Source organism: Chroicocephalus ridibundus, chromosome Z (assembly GCF_963924245.1).
Source record: "Chroicocephalus ridibundus chromosome Z, bChrRid1.1, whole genome shotgun sequence".
In the NCBI taxonomy this organism is placed as follows: domain Eukaryota; kingdom Metazoa; phylum Chordata; class Aves; order Charadriiformes; family Laridae; genus Chroicocephalus; species Chroicocephalus ridibundus.
Window position 1 is genome coordinate 64,294,990 of NC_086316.1, and position 19,089 is coordinate 64,314,078.

Genomic DNA, 19,089 nt, shown 5'->3' on the forward strand with positions numbered 1-19,089 from the left:
AGCCAGCTCATGTGCAATAAAGATCATCAGTTTTGGCTCTACATGGACTTCACTAGAGCTGTGCTGGTTCCTGCAGAGCTTGTTACCCACGAGCCAGGTTGTGGGAGTGCACAAAGCAGCAGGCTGCGTCCAGCAGTGGCATGGAGGTAGCAGAACACCAGAACCCAAGTCCTGGAAGCACAGGACACTAAGCAGCTCTACAGGAGCAAGGGCAGCCAGCTCCGACTCGGAGCCTTAAAACCCTGCTAAGGCTCCACTTGGTGTGACCAAGATCTCTGCACCATTTCTCACTATGTTCTCTAATACTGACATTATCCATACAGTCAACTACAGTGATTCAGCTGTACAGAATAACTCAATGGGGAAAAATCCTCCCATCCCTTACTCCAAGTGCAAATAATTTACCTATTCCTGATCTCTGCTTTACAATGTCACATCATAAAAGACACACTGGATAGGAATGGATGCCCTGAGTTATGTATCATTTATCTCTATTACAGTTCTTAATTTCTTATAGTGATAGTGTCTGTTAGCTTATTACTGTCACAGCTTTTTCAGTTTAAATTGTGTCTCTATTTAGGGTAGAGCCTTGACTAAGATCTATCCTACTTATGGGCTCTACAGCTTGTATTTAATTATTTTATCCCAATTTATGCTAAATAAAGATGAGTTGGAACTTCAATTTAACCTGGAAGCTGCACACAAAGTTCCTTGTACTTGCCTGGATTTAGGATTGCTTATGATTTTATTACTGTAAGATTTTATTGACTTTGAAGTGCAAACATAACAGTGGACAAGGGGAAATAGTATAGATTTCAGATATAATTGCCACTGAAAGAAGTGTTAAAGTACCTTTGAGTAAATTCAGTATTTGCTAGACTGACAATTCCAGATACAAGATCACACAAACCACTCTCTCTGAAAAGGGAGACAAATATCTTACCGGGGTTTTTTTGTTTGTTTGTTTTCTTAATCAAACCCATACTTCAAAGCCACATTTTTCACTGGTGATGCCTACAGTAAGGCTTTACATCTGTATTTGGGGCATGCGAAAATGACCAAGAACAATCGTGTTATTGTCCACTTGGTGACTTACCACTGATTTGCTGCTGTTAAGCTCTGAAGCTCCACAGTCCCGTGCACCTTTGGTGTGAGTTCATGGTGGTATAAGCAAATACATTGCACTTCCTGTTTAAAACAGGAGGGGATCACACACTACCAGCATACCAACTCTACCAAGTGGTAACTTGATGTGCCATGATTTCTATTGCTACTATATGAATATGGCTTGAAGCACCAAATAGCTTCTTTCTTCACAACCAGAGAGATTCTGGCAAACTTCTGAATGTACTCAGGTGCAAGCTTCAAGGGCTTACTTCACTGGGAGACCTCTGAAAAATATAACAAACCTGGTAACAGTCACAGAAGCACAGGTGAGCGCAGGCACACATCTGTACTGAACAGAACATTATTACTACTCTGACACTGTTGCCTCTATTTTTCTTGTTTTCCATCCTTTTGTATTTATCATTTTCATAGTTTAGTATCATTTACTTCTTGCCTCTGTTCCCACGTCAACTCTCATCGCCTTCCTCTTTCTTTTTCTTTCCTACTATGCCTTTCCTGCAGAACACATTTTCTATCCTCCTCTTCCCCAAGGCAGCCCATTTCTCTTCTACTCCTACTGAGGGTATCTTGTACTGCACCTGCTTTCTGTAAGCAGGCAGCTGAAGTTATCCTACCCCAAGCTACGCAGAGAAACCACACAGTAGAGAACATAACCTAGTTGTGTTCAAACTGCAGAGGAGTCACTGGCAGTAACGTGCAATTCAGAGACAATTAATCCGCAGGAGTGACACTGTGAGGTCCATACCACCATCGCAATCTCCACACCAGAAAGAGCTAGTTTAAAAATACAGTAAAAAAAAAAAAAAAGGTGCACCTGGAATCATTCTCAAGTGCCAAGAGAAGCAAATATAGAATATTTCTAAAAGCCTGAGAGAATCTTCTCCTTAATTTCTAATTACAAGTCCCTATCCTCCTGTTACTATGGGTCCATCCAGTCTCCATACCCTATCACTGAGCAGTTCTCTGTTCTAAGCCACAATCTTGTTTCTTTTTCACACTAAGTAACCTTAAGATCCACTGAGTTTCACCATTCCACCTTCCTTAGAGGATTTTTCCAGCCCATCATTTGATCTGCAATTTTTCCCCTGAAACCTCTCCACAAATCTTGAGGTGTCTTAGCAGCATAAATACCTGATGGGAGGGCCTGAAGAAGAGGGAGTCAGACTTTTCTCAGTGGTGCCCACTGACAGAACAAGAAGCAGTGGGTGCAAAGCGAAGCACATGAAATTCCACCTGAACACAAGAAAACACTTACTCACTGTGAGGGTGGACAAAAAAGTAGCTCAGAGAAGCTGTGGGGTCTCCATCTGTCTGTGGAGACACTCAAAACCTAACCAGACATGGTTCTGGGCAACCTGCTGTAGCTGACCCTGGTTGAGTTGCGGGGTTGGACTAGCTGATCTCAAGAAGTCCCATCCAACCAAAATGATTCTGTGAAATCTCATTTCCAGTGACTGAGCTTGTTCAGGTTCTCTCTATCCCTCAACGATTGGGCCCTCCAAGTTTCCATTTCACCAGCCCCAAGAAAAACATGAGATATGAGGGATGACTCTGAACATCTGTTGCAAGGCTGATTAGCATTTCCCAGCACTGAAGCTTCATCTGCCTTTGTGTTGCTACACCACCCTGCTCAGTTATGTTCCTTGCAGTTCCTATTTCACTGGCAATTTTTGCCAGTTCACTATTCATCAATGCTTCCAAACCATTAGTAAAATTTTGATAAGAATCAGTCCTAATACAGAACCTTGTGGCAACTTCCAATTAACCTTTTGCTGGGTTGAAAATCGCGCATTTACCTTCCTGCTTTCTAGCTCCCAGCTATTTAGATGTTAGAATTTAATTTCTGACTGCACAACCACCCAGCCTCCTCACCAGCTTCCTGAAAGTCCAGCTCCTCTCATTCAACTGTACTTTTGACATTGTGCTTACAGAAGCTCAAGAAAGAGGCACAAATAAACTTGCTGATTTCTGCACAGGTACTCCAGGAGGTGGCGGAGGGACATGAACTGCTGCAGAGCAGAACAATCCTGCTTGCAGGGCTCTGGGCCTGATTTCAAGAGTGAGACAGTACATCACAATGCTCCAACAAATGAGCATGGCTAGCAGCAAAAGCTAGAAGATTCTTGGGATCCAGGGACTATTCACAGAGCGTCATTGAATAATGTGCATAAATACCCTCGATGGCAGATAGAGAATGTAGGACTCATTGCTTCCTACACCCATAGCTGTTAGATTAATCAGTCTTCTCCTTGTTTTATCCCTGACTGAGGGCTCGGTGTCCTGCACGCAAGGATTTCATTTATTTATTTAAAAAGTTGAAAATCACAAGCGCTAGTGAACCAGCAGGCACCTGCTACAGATGTAGTAAAACAAAAAGCACCTTCTGGTAGAAGAGAGAGTGGGAACACACAGGACAGAGCATTTCAGCAGCTGAACGAGATGAAAGTATTTTGCTGCATGCACACTTTATGCCTGTGTGCTTCCTCGCACACCTGCTTGATGCTTAAACATTAGGTGGGTGAACCATCAGGGTGAAACTGATGTTTTTAGGTCTCTAATGTTTCCCTTGAAAGCTCATTTAGTGAGTCAGGAGTCAGAAGCTCTGTATGCATGTACAAATTCCCACGTTCCTGCTGTATTAGAGTTTCTAGTTTTCCTCAATATCCTGGAAAAATGGGGAAAAATATCTGCAAGATACCTTTGTCAACTTTGTTTGAAAAAAAAAAAAAGAAAAATCAAATGATAACTAGGATAAACAGAATATTTCCAACTGAAAGAAAGACTATTTGGTTTAAAATACTTGAAGAACAACTTCAGAAATTATTCAGAGTGTATTTTTTTGAAACACTGACATGCAGCAACATAATGAGATTTAGACTTTCTCTGCTCAGAATTTACCTATCAGCAATTCCAATTTTCTCAACTTGGTAAGTTAATGGATAGTATTTGTCTATGCTGTATGATTGACTCAGTTGGTTTCCTGAATAACTTCTGAAACACTCTTAGCTTAGACCACAACCACCGGCCACTAGACAGGCCCCACAGTGTTCTGTTACTTTCCCTCAGTAACACCAAAGATTTTGCCTGCGCAAATATTGCAAAAACAAATGTAACTTTTGGGTCAAACAGTCTCTTCATTTAAACATTTTCTGTCTATTTTTAAATGCTGCTTTAATAATCTTTCTTGATAGGAAGCAGTTAAAATTGATGTGGGAAGTGATGACAACCTGCAATCACAGCCAACATGACTAATTTTTTGTTGTTGTTTTAAACACCAACGTGTCCCTTTATTAGGACCACATTCCACAACAGAATTGGATAAACTTTCCAGAGGTTAATAAAATGCAGAAACTGAAAACTATTTTCAGGTGGTAAGAAACAATATGCAAGTTCAGCAAATTGTTTTACCGAAGAATATTTATTCTAAATGTTCTAGGCTTTTGACATGTTTAGAAGTGACAGTTTGACTTCAAAATTGGTTGGTATTTTATTAAAAGCTGGTTAAGAAATTTAAAGAAAGAAACACAACATTAAACCTTGGGTCAAGTAAATTTCTTTTGCTAACCCATCATTTTTCCCTTGTTCAGAAAGAGAATTAAAAAGTCAATTACTTGCACAGCTCCAGGCCAGGAGAAATGCTTTGCCACCTGCTGACAGCCATGGCTGACTTCACAAATGACATGTTGCTCAACGTGGGATGTGATTTTATTTTTTATAATCATCTTTTAAGGAGCATGCTTTACTCCCATTTATGTATTGGTGGTGGAATTTTCTTGTTTGCAGCAAATTCACTTTTGCTCCTTTTCATTTAATTTTAGACCACTTTTTGGAAACCAATCATCCATTTTATGTAAATCTGAAAATTAATTCCTTCATGATCAATATTTTTAAGCAAATAGTATGTAATAGTCAGTGCAGCAGTACACACTCAACCTAACAAAATGGTGCCTAGCCAATGTGGAGAACAGAGGATGTAATATTTTTCAGCACTTCTTACGAACCTGCAATAAATTTTTAAAGGCAGTTGACTACAGTTAATTTGATTTCATTTTCCCCAAGAGTCAGCAAAATCTGGTAAAAACAAGCTATTGTACCTTATGAAAAGTTTTACAGCACCAGTAAAATCTGATTATCCGATGATTAGTCATCATTATTAATCACAGCTAGCACTATGACGAAGTTGTGACCGTTTTAAAATTAGTAATTAATAATTTATTTCTTTTAAGCAGCAGCATTGAAGCAAGACAAGTAAATGAGTTCAGAAAGTACACAAAATGTGTACCTTAATTAAAAAGGTGCTGCTTTTGCTAAGTGAAGATGTGGCACGTTCAGCAGTTCAGAGAACACCATGAACTGCAATTTAGGAGCATCACAAGAGTTTGGAACTAAATAAAAATTAAAAAAAAAAAAGCATACTAAACGTTACCGAATGATACTGACTGTAAATCTGATAGCATGCCTGTGTTAAAATGGTCTATCGAAGATAGATCATTTTTCATTTTATCATTGCTGAACCATCAGAGAAATGCGCCCATCAGTTAAAATTTGCAGTTACGAACTGTGACTCCGCTTAGGACTCTGGCTGTCACTCCTGGTACCCTGGGAGAAGATGTCTGAACACCCATTGGGACCAAGAAGAAAAGAAAAGAGGATCTTTATGATCAGCTTTGCTAGAGAGTAAACACTGTGTTGGTCCCTCTTCAAATTAAAATTGTGGTTCAAGCCTTGGAAAACAACTTCACGAGAGGAAGGATGACATCTTGGTTCTCTAAAGTCCTTTTCTTCAGGGCAGTATTAGCGTTGCAGCATCTAAAGGCACCCACCGCGCCGTCCACTCCCCCTCCAGCCTCAAAGGCCACCACAATGGAGGACGTTATCGGGAATTGGCCTGGCCCTTGGACTTGCTCACAAACGACGCAAAAAAACTCATCCCTTCACTGAAGTGAAGGTAGGAGGCCACAACCTCCCTGCTGGCGAGACAGGGAACGCGGCGACAGCCCAAGACCGCGTCCCCTGCCCCTTTGAAACGTGGCGGGAGTGTTGGTCCGGCTCAACACAGCAGCAGGGCGACAGAGATGAGGAGGGCGGCCGGAGGGGGCGGCCCTGCGGTAGTGGGCAGGCCTGGCCACCGGGCCAGCAACGCAACCGGCCCCCATGGAACAGACAGCAGCGCCCGTTGCCTTCCAACCCCACGTGTACATGATATACGTCTATATACATGCACATTTTATACACGTACCTAGATATATATATATGTTTTGGGGTTTTTTCTTCGTAAATCTAGAGCTTCAACATACTTATCTATCACACTTCAGGTTATCTAACGTTAAGTTTATCGTACTTAAGGTTATCCATCATACTTTAGGTTATCTAACCTTATCATACTAAGGTTACCTATCTATTACACTTCAGGTTATCTAACCTAAAAGCATTTCTAGAAGTAAAATTATTCTAGTAATTGTTCTGTATAAAACAAACACTTGGACTACCTAACAGGATAAAATTACAGCGTGGATAAAATTACCTTTAGAAGATGAAAAAAATAATTCAACAAATGCAATGAGATTACATAGGTTCACTTCAGTTAGGTCACTTCAAGAAGTTAACTTTGGTGTGTCAATGAAGATGGAAGCAGAGGAATCAGTTCTCTCAGTTTCTTTCAGCACATACCTTCAATGACATTTAACTCTTATCAGAGACAGAAAAAGCTTGTCTTCAACTCACAGTTATTGCCTCTTCTAAATGTAAACTGCTAAAATCTGTAAGCCTCAGGAGTTTAATTGTGCTGTAGAAAAAAAAATAAAATCCAGATTTAAATTTTTTTCTGCCGTGAAAAACAAAGCTGAAAGGGCAACAGGATCAAAGATCCTGCCTCACGAGAATTTTGGAAACTATATTTTACTGCTTCGATGTCAGGCAATTTGTTGTATTCCGTTTCCCTTCTTCCCCAAGAGGCTGAAGTCAGAAATTTCAACAAGGGCTAAAGCTTGCTGCTGTCCTAAACCACAACCTTCAGTGAAAATTTAATCCTATATATAAGGATTTAGTATATAAGGATATTATATATAATTTTTTCTGCTGTTTTAAGATGAAATTTCTCCATTTTCTGAGTACTAGACCACTGCTGAGCACAGACGGACAGTTTTGCAGTGTTCTGACAGTGGTTGTCATATAAGCAGTTATGCTGATGACAATTGGTTTCATTTATAGTACAAGCCTTGGAGTAAAATCTTCCAAGATGAAAAGCTAAACACCTAGTGACAAATTTAACTTGTTCCCTAATGCATATGAAAATGAGTACATACACTTATTCAGAAACGTTACTCAGAAAGTTAATCACAACGTTATCGTGCCATTATTAGCCAGAAGCATGTCCATCATTCCTGCCAGAGTCTGTGCCAACATTAGTTACTGTGCACTAAAATAAATTGCAGTTAACACTCCACCACCACGTGAGGTAACGGGGGGCTGAGCATCTCGGAGAGCGAGGCAGGCAGCCGCGCCTGGCTCAGCTGCGCGCAGCCATGCTGACAGGCTTGACCTGAGACTGCAAGACGCTGCACAGGGAGCCTGGAAGCTTGGCCATGCAGCAGAAATGCAGACAGAAGCCTTTTGGCCAAGGCTGGACTACAGTAGGTAGGACCTCCCTCCCTCTAAAATGTCAGGCAGCGGCACCATTAGGCGTTGAGCACGTGATTTTACCGAACAGTGATAGAAAAGTATTGCTTCCCGAGCTGGGGTTTTTCTGTATGCCATCCAGTCACGTCGTGCAGGGCCAAAGCTGGCGAGGCCGAACAGATCTGTGCTAGTTTTACGTCGAGCCAAATGCTGGGGGTCTCCGCAGATTAACTGTGCAACAAATGCAGTTTCAGTCTAACGCCAGCGGGTTCTGGTAACTGTAGTTCTCAGCTGAAAGGGACCATTATCACACTGAGTCCCTTCCCTTTCAAGTACCAAACATAGTGAAAACTCTAATTTTGAGAATTGATTTGACTGATTGAGGAAATGACATGCAGATAACAGACAAAGTGTAACAATTCTTCTAACCTCCCTACACCAAGGAAAAAGCAAGAAACTATGGGTTATCAAACAAATTCTACAGACAGATGCTGCCATCGGGGTACAGGGAAGGTTTTGCATTCACAGATGCAAGAGCCTCAGCAGCCTCTGCCACTGAAGCCAAAGGAGGAGGGGGGAACCGTCAGCCTTCCTCTGCAAACAGAAGGCAGGTTTCAAAAACAGTTATTCCTCCAAGGGTCAGTAAAGAAAAAGGCTCAGATTTTTAAAAGCATTTGGTTATCTGGTAAGAGTAACAAAAGCATGCAGGTGTCTTTAAACAGCTAATCCCCTCTGAGAAAATAAAAATGAAAAAGCTGTCCTAATAGCTTAATCATCCCTTAGTGAAGCAAAGTTCACTTCAACTTTGAAAAGTGGAAGATCTGAACTTAAAAGGAAAATCTCAAAATGGAAAAGAGCCTTTCTCTCCTCCCTCCCATGTGCAGGGTACGAAAGACAAAGGCACACAGAGAGGAGAAACTTTACCCTGTCATTCCTGCAGCTGTAGAGGTAAGTAATAAATAATTAAAACTCAAAGTGAGCCTCACATTTGCAAATAATTATTTCAATTGTGACCATCTGGGCTCAAACATTTCAGCAACAATTATGAAGTATCCTGATCATATGCCTTGGATTAAAAAAAAGCTTTGATTAAAAAAAAAGAACAGCAATTTTAGTAGTCCAGGTACAGCCAAGTATTAATTTGAATTAATTACTCATCTACCTCTAGTGAGTTTCTCTGTGTTATGACAGGTAAAAGTGAGACAGAAGGAACTCAAGAAAGCAAGAAATTTTTTCATAATAGAAATAAAGAAATTGGTGATAAAAATGAAAACCCACATCTTCAGATACACATTCTCTAACACCTCTTCAAATACAATTTAAGTGTTACAACCTAAGTTTTTCTTTCTCTGAGATAATTCAAATGGCAATTATCTTTTTCTCATGAAGGAATTCTTCTGCTCACAGTTTTACTGCTTTCCTAACTCTTTCTGCTTGTATGGTCGAATATAGAGTGAAGAGACAGTAATAGGAAGGAGAGAAAGTTATAGGTATACAACATCAAGACAAGAAGCTCTTGATACTGAATCATACTGCTGGATTAATAGACACTTCTCATTAATACACATTACTAAGTTCCTTCAGACCTCTCTGTTTATGATGGCTTTGTGAACCAAATAGCCAATAATGGTACCAAAACAATGGTACAATCTAGGACAGTATATGTCATGTTAGGAATCATGGATGTGCTACTTTGATGACAAAACCCTAAGTATATTATTAAAAAAAAAAAAAACATAAAGCATTACCAAAGTTAGTTCAATAGCAACAACAGAAACTTTTTTTTTATTTTTTAACACAAGTTATTTTCAGCTTTCAGTAGGCTCTTCCATACAAGATGGAAGGCTAGAGTTCTTTTCTATTTTTTTGAAGGGGAAATTGGACATAAAAAATCTTGTTTCTGCTTGTTTAGAACCCTTGTAAAAATTCTTGTAGCTGTGCAACAATTTCTGTATCCACGGTTTCCATAAGTGCCTGAAAACCTTGTTCTCCCAGTATTTCCTGCTGTGCCTTTAGCTTCTCATAGACGAATTGCTGCAATGACACAGTGTGTACAGGGTCCTTCAGTGCAAGCTGTGGAAAACATATAAGAGAAAAAATTTTAACAATGCACTAAAGAATACTCTGTGACTTACTCATCTCCTTTATAACCTGAGTTCAAGAAAGGAATCTTCTGTTTTTCTTTGTACTTAACTGAGAATAAAAAGGAAAAAACTCTTGTAAAGCAAAGATCAAGTTAATTATTATCAAAAGCAAATAATCAGTTTAAAACTATTTGAAACAGTCTCAAATCATGGACCCAGTCTGCTGTAAGATTTCACGCTCCTACAAGATAAAACAATTTCAAAGCTTCTTTGTTAATTAGTGCCTAATGTGTTTTTGTGACTCCTAAAAAACACATCCGATGTTACCATGATAAGCACGAACTACAGTCAGTTATATTTTACTAGTAAGGAAACAAAACACTGAAAGAGTTGAACTAGTTTAGTTTATATGACAATGGCTAAAATAAACTGTCCATACGCATAAACAGACACACTTCTTCAGCAATAGTTCCTGTTCTACCCCGTCAGTCGAGCGGATTATGCAGTTTTCTTTTGGGAGGGACAGAGTATTTGTCACTCTCTTCCCCTTGTTAACTGCTTCTTAATGAAAGCAAAAAGAGGTAAATGAAGGGGCTGCATTGACATAAGACCAATTCTTAATTTCAATACCATAAGACATGTGTGCACAGTCTAAGGACACAGATAGTTATGCAGCATTTGTCTCGCAGTCCACCTGGACGGATAAAAGGGGATGGGAGGTGGCGACACCTGCAGCTGGCCACACCATAAAGAAGTGCTCAAATAAACAGGAAATTACTGCACACCCCTGATCTGTTCATCGTAGTATCAAAACCAAACAACACTACTCTTTATGCCGGAGGACCAAGAAACAAAATGTAATGCTAGATCTCAAAGCCCACTGAAATAGGAGACTTGTGAGCTCATAACACACTGCTGTGCCGCTATTTCCAAAGAAATCAGGCATATTAAACTTGCACAACTGCTCTTTTGGCATGACACAAATAAAGAAATATTTCAATGTTAATATGGGGTGGAAGACATTAAACCTTAAGATTCTTTCCTTATTTATTAAAAAAATATTATACCCAAAACAAGGGGGAAATACTGATTGAAACAGGTACATAAATATAGGACAGGGTAAAACATCTAAAACCACTGTAATTACCACAAAAGAGAAGTTAGTCTTACTTCTTATGAACAACACCAGTGAAAAGCAGGCTGCTTTTTAGCCTCTTCCATCAGTGCTTGCAACTTCTTTCTTATTACGGTCACCTCACCTTCCATATTGCGAATCTCGTAATCATTCCCCCAGTATTCCTAATATTGGCTTTTTAGCCTTTGATTCTTCACCATTTTCTACTATCCAGCTATTTTACATTTCAAAGTTAAGATATGATCTTTTTTATTATTTATCCCTAACATTAAACTCTTTTGAAAAGGGGAGTAATTGTAATAGTGTTTAGTGTTCTGCAATAATTATTCTTAGTAAATGTAATCTGGTCTCTAGATTATAAACAGACTTTTCATATTGAAATTTCAAATTTCTAAACCATGGCTACTCTAATCAAGATTTGCCAAGGTTAGCGTTATCCTTTTGTAACAGCATTCGCACAGTCTACATGGTAAAAAAAGACTGTCTTGCCAAGCAAATAATCTAGCAATTTCTGAACAATTTGCATCTGTTAACCGACAATTGTAATTTGGGACATATAATGCATTTCTAATTAGTTAGTTTCAGTAAGTTCATAGCTCTAAACAGACACGTATAAAATTATTGTAGGGAATTCTGCACAGAAAACCAGGTATTAAGATTGCCATAGACATTTTTCTCATCCTTGTGACCCTGACCCAGCAATAACTACATAAAAGGCATGCATTACCAAGTCTCCTTGGCAAGCACTACCGAAAAGCCATTCTTTAACAACTTTTTAACCCATAAACCAATTAATCTACATATTTAGCTAACTGTATGACTTTTGTGACCCTACCATAAACCCTTGTTTAAGTTAAAGTACTCATAATTAGAATGGGAACTCAGAACAATCTGCCTTAAAGTATCACCTTCAGGCAAGTTTTCTCTCTACTCTATCAAGACAAATTAATCTCATCAGCAATTTGACATCATAAAGTTTATTCTTCTGACACTTAAAAAAAAAAAGACATTAATAAAATAAAGAAAAACAGATTTAAGGTAAATAAACCTCTCATTTCTCATGTGTCAATGTTCACTAATAATTCTCAAGTCCAAATTTTTTCCCAATTTTAACATGCTATTAGAATACAAGTATGTGTGTTAGCTGTTCTAGCACCCCAATGGTGGTTTTCAAACTCTGAACAGAGGCACTGTATTGTTTTGAAAATTAAGCGTTCGAATTCTTGCTTATTTGCAAAGCTTGCTATAACTTCAATTCTGAGCTATCTCCAGCATCTCTTGTAATAATAATAATTATAGAGATGTTCTCTAGCATCTCTTAAAGGTGCTAACCCTTTACCACCTGCCTCATAGGAGGTGAGGATGGGTTTCCAGATAATCCTCTGAATCATCCCTGCCATACTACTGAAAAATAATTAATCTTGAAAAAACAAAGTGAAGAAGATGAAAAAATAATATAACACACAATTCAAAGCTAGTAATTTTTATCCCTAGTGGAGCTGCCAGATTTGCACAATGCTGGGAGTTACAGGAACAGGCTACCATATGCAGTGCAACTTTGCTACAAAATTACTTTGATTTTAGGAGTATTATAATTCCACATTTTCTTTTTCATGAAACTTTAGTGAAGCTAGTCAACTCTATACGTAGTCTTTCCATTAGATAGGAAAGTAACTGAAACACTTCTGCTGCGTATTGGCTAACATATGTTCTATCAGGACAAGTGAGAAATTGTACAGAACTCTGCTTAGTTAATTGCAACAAGCACAAACCCATCCTTCACAGTTCAAAGCAGCAGCACTGTAAGCCAGTAGGGACTTTTGTAGTATGATTAATGCCTGCTGCTAGAAGCACATCTCTTGTAAGCCAGTAGGGACTTACGAGTCTCCAGGCTTAATTACGGAGTTAATAGACTAGTTTGATTTCATTCAGATAGTCATGTCCAAGATATTTTGAGTACATTAAAGAGCTTCCTGCAACATCAATAAATTTGCTTTCCTTTCACTCTATGTTTCTGGAACTTGTATTCAGGACTAATAAAACAAATTAAGTAGCTTGGTATAATTAATTTGTTGACAATATTACACAATCAGCTGCAGTCTTAGCTGAATAAGCAAGCAAAATCATCAGTTTGGAAGAACAGTAAGCACTGTTCTTTATTCACTGTATTTTTGTTATGAAAAAATTAAAATAGTATCTTTTTTAAGAGAAGACCCATAAGATGTTTTTAGATTATTCTATTTGCGTTTGGGAGGAAAAATCATCCTCTTGAAAATTGAGTCTCCAGCTTGCTAAGCACTAAGCATCCAACATCAGTCCAACACGGAACACAACCATATCAGTATTAACACTGGCTATTATAAACATATTTTTGAATGTAAGCATGTAAGCTGAGTTCCTAGGGTGTGGCCACAGTTGCAAAGCATTATTATCTTGAAAGAGAGAATCTCATTTATCTTTTCATTATAGTTTTTATGAGGTTTAAACTGTAGGCACTAATATTAGTTGCTGATTCAGCAATGGAATATATAAGAGGATAGAAACTTCTTGCAGGAATGAAGTGGGACAGGAGACTAGAAACTTTGTCAAATCAATTGCGGATTCCCTTTAAGTTGTTCTTGATTTTCCCTTTCTCACGTCAAATATTTGTTCCCACTTCTGTTTCACAAGTGGTATCTACTGCTGCAGTTGTTCTAGACATCACACGAATTGTGTGTGTGTGCTGATGCTCCTCCAGAGTGGAAGAAACTTCCCGTACAGGTGGGTAGCAATGCGCCCAGGTGATGCACTGCTTGTAATCAAGTTTTTCAAATCAAATGCTAGTTGTGCTTTCAAAGCCATGATTTACAGTCTTGGTTATAATTTTACACTTCTACTACTAGTGACCTACCCAAACGACCTGTGTAACTTTGAAATAAACAGCCATGAGAACAGGCAAGTCTCAATTTCTGCACTATCCACAAAAATTTATACCGGGCAATTTCAGTTGGGATTCAGAATGAATTTATAGCAGACATTCACAACAACTACAGTTTGCTTGCTTTAAAAGCTGTGAGAAATTGCATAGAAAGGAATAAGAATACAGTAAATACTGAAGTTAGCTGAAAAAATGTCAGTATAGAAGGCTCAAGTCTGAAATATATCAGGATTTATTGGCTAAATATGGTAACGAGAAGAGCAAAACGGACAGCTACCCTTATAAAAGAGGATTGAAAGGAGAAAACCAAAGGATTTTCAGAATGCTTAGTAATCTAGAAAACACAGTAACTGTGCAAATAGTTACATCTAGACTATGAGATCCAAAACGAAAATGAAGCTTTGATGTTCATGCACGGCAATTTATTCTGTGTAAACCTCCAAGGAAACAAAGGCTGAAAAGGTGTTTAAGCTGAATGTTAAACAACAGATAAGAAAAAAATCACAAGCAATTCCTCAGAGAAAAAAGACAAGTGACATGGCTCAAGAGTAGGTACATTTCCCATGTAAACCAAAACCTGCCTCGTCATGTCTGTAACGGCTCTGGCTTCTCCTTACCAAAGTACAGCCATTTCTCTTCATTCAAATGGCCACTGACTCTGTATTGCACGTGACCCCAGAATAGTCCTCTCATTATGACAGTGTTCATCAACACTATACTGGTGCGTTGTACCATTTAGGAGGGAAGAATGATACAGGTCATAAACCAATGTGCCCTGCTTTTCATTTTGCCTGATATATCCACATCGAAGGTAGTCCATAGTAAATCTACCAAGTCTATATTTCTAAATACATATCCAAACTATTAAAGTCAACCTGTAACTGAAAAATTAAGAGAAATTCTGCAAGAAACTTATTAAAACTTTAGCCAGCCAGAGAGAAATAAAATTTGACTATATTCAAAAGAAACTGAGAACAAGAAAGGACTGTAAATTTAAATTCACTTTATGTTTTTTAAATATGATTAATGACTCAAATGTATCTCTCTCCCTATTGATATATAGGTATATCAATCCCTACTGATAACGACCTATATGTATCTATGTATGATAAATATTATCATTCTGCAATGAACAGTCAGAATATAATTTAAGCCCACAAACTAGAAGAAAATTTAACCAAGCCTAACAGAGTCTAAAGATGCTTTTAAGAGTAAATGAATTATAGAACTATCTAATACATTTTTAAGGACCATAGAAAATAATATTTCTGTCTTTTGTTTAAATCTCAAATTGCAAAACACTAGGAATTTCTCTTAAGGCATTACTAATAGCAGAAGAATACACAAGAGGTTTTGTGTCACTTTTTCTTTTTTTAAAGGAACCATACACTGATTAGTATTTAGAAGAGAAGCCTAACAACAAACCAAAAGCATCCAGTGGCTTAAAATCCCCCCTAAACTAAAACAAACTACCAGAAGTCATCCAAACTCTTTGCTGCTCCTACAAGAAGAAATAAAGCACTACAGGAGTGCCCACAAGTATTCTTTTGGACACATGTAGGTCAGTTAAAGCAAATGTGTGATAGGGCTACGCACATCTATTCAATCACCCAATTCCACATTTTCCAATTACTCAATGCCAAGCAGTTCAGACTTTATTTTATTTCACAGTACTTGTACGCTGCAGTTTTCTGTATGAGGAAACAGTTTCCCTGAACTTCTACAAAAGTAAGTTAAATGATGAAACGTTCACAGATTTGGTTGGACAAAAATAGCATAATTGCACGGGACCTAATCCAGATATCTTCATCTAAACCAATGCTCCTTATTAAGAGTTCTTTACATTAGAAAGAGATTTTATGCAAGCACACATAGCTTGCACAAGCTGTTCAGGTAAAACATATAATCCAATATAACAAGGATTGTTTTAAATACGAGAAAATTGGCCTGCCATGACATTTCAGTAAGCTTTAGTTCCCTGCGTTTTTCAATAAACCCTTTTTATAAAGTCTTACTATAATAGTGTCCAGATTTTGTGAACAGATGATGTTTATTTTGGCAACGTTTTCCAAGACTCAAAAGGAATGCAGAAGCGTAAGTGTCATGGCTGCAAAGTTTCATCAAAGTATTTTCCTTTTCTGATTCAAGAGATGAATTTTCCAAGAACAATAGATGAACCAAATCCAAAGGCAAAGAATTTAGTCTGACACAAGTGAATCACATAATCAGTTGAACTGAATAATTGAATAACAGATGTAAAACTTACCATTTTTTTCCTTTTGTCTTGTTCTGTGGGAGGTTCCTCATCTTCTGTAGTAATGGGCTCTTCAAAATGAGACATCAACATGCAGCTAAGAATGGAAGTAAGAGTACGGTTAACACACATTATCATTAAAAATTATTCTAAAGCCCTTTTAAAAACACAGGGCAGCTATGAGGGAGTTTGATGAAAGTCAGGCAATCCCTGTTAGCACGTACTTTTTTTTCGTGAGAACAGTGAATCTAAAGAAGCCTGAATGCATTTTCTGTGTCACTTACACCAATGTAACACTCTCAGTTATCCCTCATATTTTAGCTCAAGTTTTGCCATAAAAATTAATTTCTGCATCTAGAAAATGGCTATGTAGGTTTAAAAAAATTATTATAGAAAAACCTACTGTTCCTAACTAGAATTTCCCAGTCTCTCCAAGGAAGCGCTATACAAGCACTCTGTATCCTATCAACGAGAAAACTGATGTGGCACATATGCAAAACCAAGCCAAGACTTCTCATTGCATTCATGTTTTCCTGTGAGATCTTGAACAAGAAGACCTTAAAACTAATAAGGTCACTGCTGTTGGTTCTAGACACTAAACAATAACGTTTCAGGCGTGGAGAAATGAGTTAGCTTCTGCAGTCATGTATTTGAAGACTTTTTTCTAGGCAGGTAAAACAAAGCGTTTAAAATTCTTACTTTTTGTTCTGCTCCACCCTCAACTGGTAGGTACAATACCCACAACTAACAGCCATATTTTAACTATTATTTTTGCAGTAAATAGAAAACCAGGAAATATGAAAATAATAGTTTAGATGCCAGAGGTTTTTCTGTCTCTCGGAACAGTTTGCACACTTTACAAAAAGCACTGGTGAAAGCTATCCTACAGCAAACACGCTTTCCATTCACTTTATATTCTCTACGTTGAAGGACTACACAAATATTCCACCATTTTATCATTTTTTTCCTAGAAAAGCTGCTTTGAAACTCAAAGGATTTAAAAATCTCTCAGGTGACAATAACTTGCTGCTGTGTATTTGGTATGTTTTATGGCAGGAAGGACACATAATTCACAAATGACAAAGCATCAAGACAGATTATTGCTCATTTGCATAATTCTCATTATGAGCCCATTATTGTTCATTTTCAGTTCTGTGCTACTGTGCACTTTTAACTGCTGCATTCCACTAGCAGGTGAAATGTTCCTGCAGCTAAGTTGAATAACTTGCTTTAAAGTTATTAAAATCAAAAAAAGTTGTGATTTTATGTGAAAATGTTCAGGTTTACTCTGTTTATATATTCATTTTTCTACTAACATGGGTTTAGAGCTGTATGAAACACTTGCTAAACAGCATGGAAGAAGGGTCAAATGCTAATACAGAAGCCATTTCCAACTAATGCATTAGTTATTTCAAAACAATACAGCAAGTCTCTTGTCTCCTCTCCTCAGAAATGACATGATTTCTTCAGTTTATTAAAAAAAAGGAGACAAAAATGTATCAATTGCCAAAACATAAAAGATTGAATTGACTTTTTCAGACCTTGATAAGTATGACAAAGGAAAACTTGGAAAGCGGGGGGGGAAGAAAAAAAAAAAGAAAAAAGGAGAAGCAAGATGATAAAATTGTGAATATTGGCGAGACAGGACTACAACAATGGAATGCTTCTCTTTCCAGAAAATCTGAGGTTTCTCAAACTTCCATGTAATTATTGCTACAGTGCAAAACATAAATGCTAGGAAACTGGTCTGAGTGTAATCCCTTTGTACTGTAAGCCAGGACACCATGTAAGCATTTTCATAACCTGAACAAAATTCCATCTAAAAACTGGTAAGAACTTTACCTCTGCCTTTGTATTTGGAAAGGCTCTTCCAAAAACCTCATTGCTCGAACTACAACAGTTTCTTCAGATTTCCAGTTTAAATGTATTCATGCTTAGCTTACACTTAAGCCAACACTGTCATTTAATTTGTATAGTTTTCCCTGTGTGTGTTTACATCCTTTTCCTCCTTCAGTGGCTGCAGTTCCATAGTGCTTCGGCCTTGATTATCCTATGCTAAACATGCATGTTGATTTTGTCTCTGCACTACAGTAATTAGATACTATGATAATCAGTGGAGCGCACAATTTTTTTCTGAACCTGGAGAGCCAGAATAGCACACATACTCCAGATGAGTGCTCTCACTTTATTTACTTTCAGATGATGTCAAAATATGTAACACAAATGTCAGAATCTTTCAAACAGACCATTCAGTATCTGTCAACAGAAATACGTCCTTGGTTCAGTGTTCCTATATTTTATAAAGCAAAAAAAATGTCCAAAGTTTGGAAAAGTATAGTGACAAGTTCTACAAGCCTTCAAGGTTAAAATATGAAATGAAATAGGACAAAGTTTTATTTATGTCTCTGCAAGAACTCTTTTCAACAAGTGCTGGCAAGGCAACATGTTTAGAAATAGAAGGGACTCTGTAATGTTGTCTCCCAGAGCAATAGAACACAGTGTCAAACCACATTGTCGGACTTTGGAGTTACATCTTCTATACTGATAGTTAGAAAAAAAAAAACAAAAAAAACCCCAAAGTACTTCTGCCACTAACTCCTGGGCATAGTTCAGGCTCAGCACAAGTGTGGACCATTCTCAGTGCACACTTGTGTACAGACCACCTGTTTTAAGAGAAGAAAAACTTAATAGATTGCATGCAGGGTGTTCTGTGCCAGCAAATATCTCCTTAAGCAATTAATTAATTAGTCCAGATACAGTCTGTTCCATCACCAGGTACTTACTAGAAAGCTAGAAACTCTTGATTCTTAGCGTCTGGTAAATACTGTTATTAGAATATAATATCTGTAGGCACATCTTGCAGAGCACCTGTTTTTTATGTCTTACAGCTCACCATCATTCTAACACTATGCAATCATTACAGAGAAAAAACAACAATAAGACCTCTGTCATA

General features: G+C 37.9%; 1 protein-coding gene across 2 annotated transcripts in view; it reads right to left on the reverse strand.

Moving 5' to 3' along the window:
- Positions 1-9,499: 9,499 nt before the first annotated feature.
- The window catches only part of IPO11 (importin 11), a 90,232-nt gene continuing 80,642 nt past the window's right edge, over positions 9,500-19,089 (reverse strand). For both annotated transcript variants that reach the window (XM_063320146.1, XM_063320145.1), the window contains exons 31-32: positions 16,149-16,233; positions 9,500-9,819 (exon numbers count right to left, since the gene is read on the reverse strand). In XM_063320146.1, the coding sequence (XP_063176216.1) occupies positions 9,655-9,819; positions 16,149-16,233 (250 nt within the window). In that variant the 3' untranslated portion in view covers positions 9,500-9,654. The remainder of the gene's footprint in view (positions 9,820-16,148; positions 16,234-19,089) is intronic.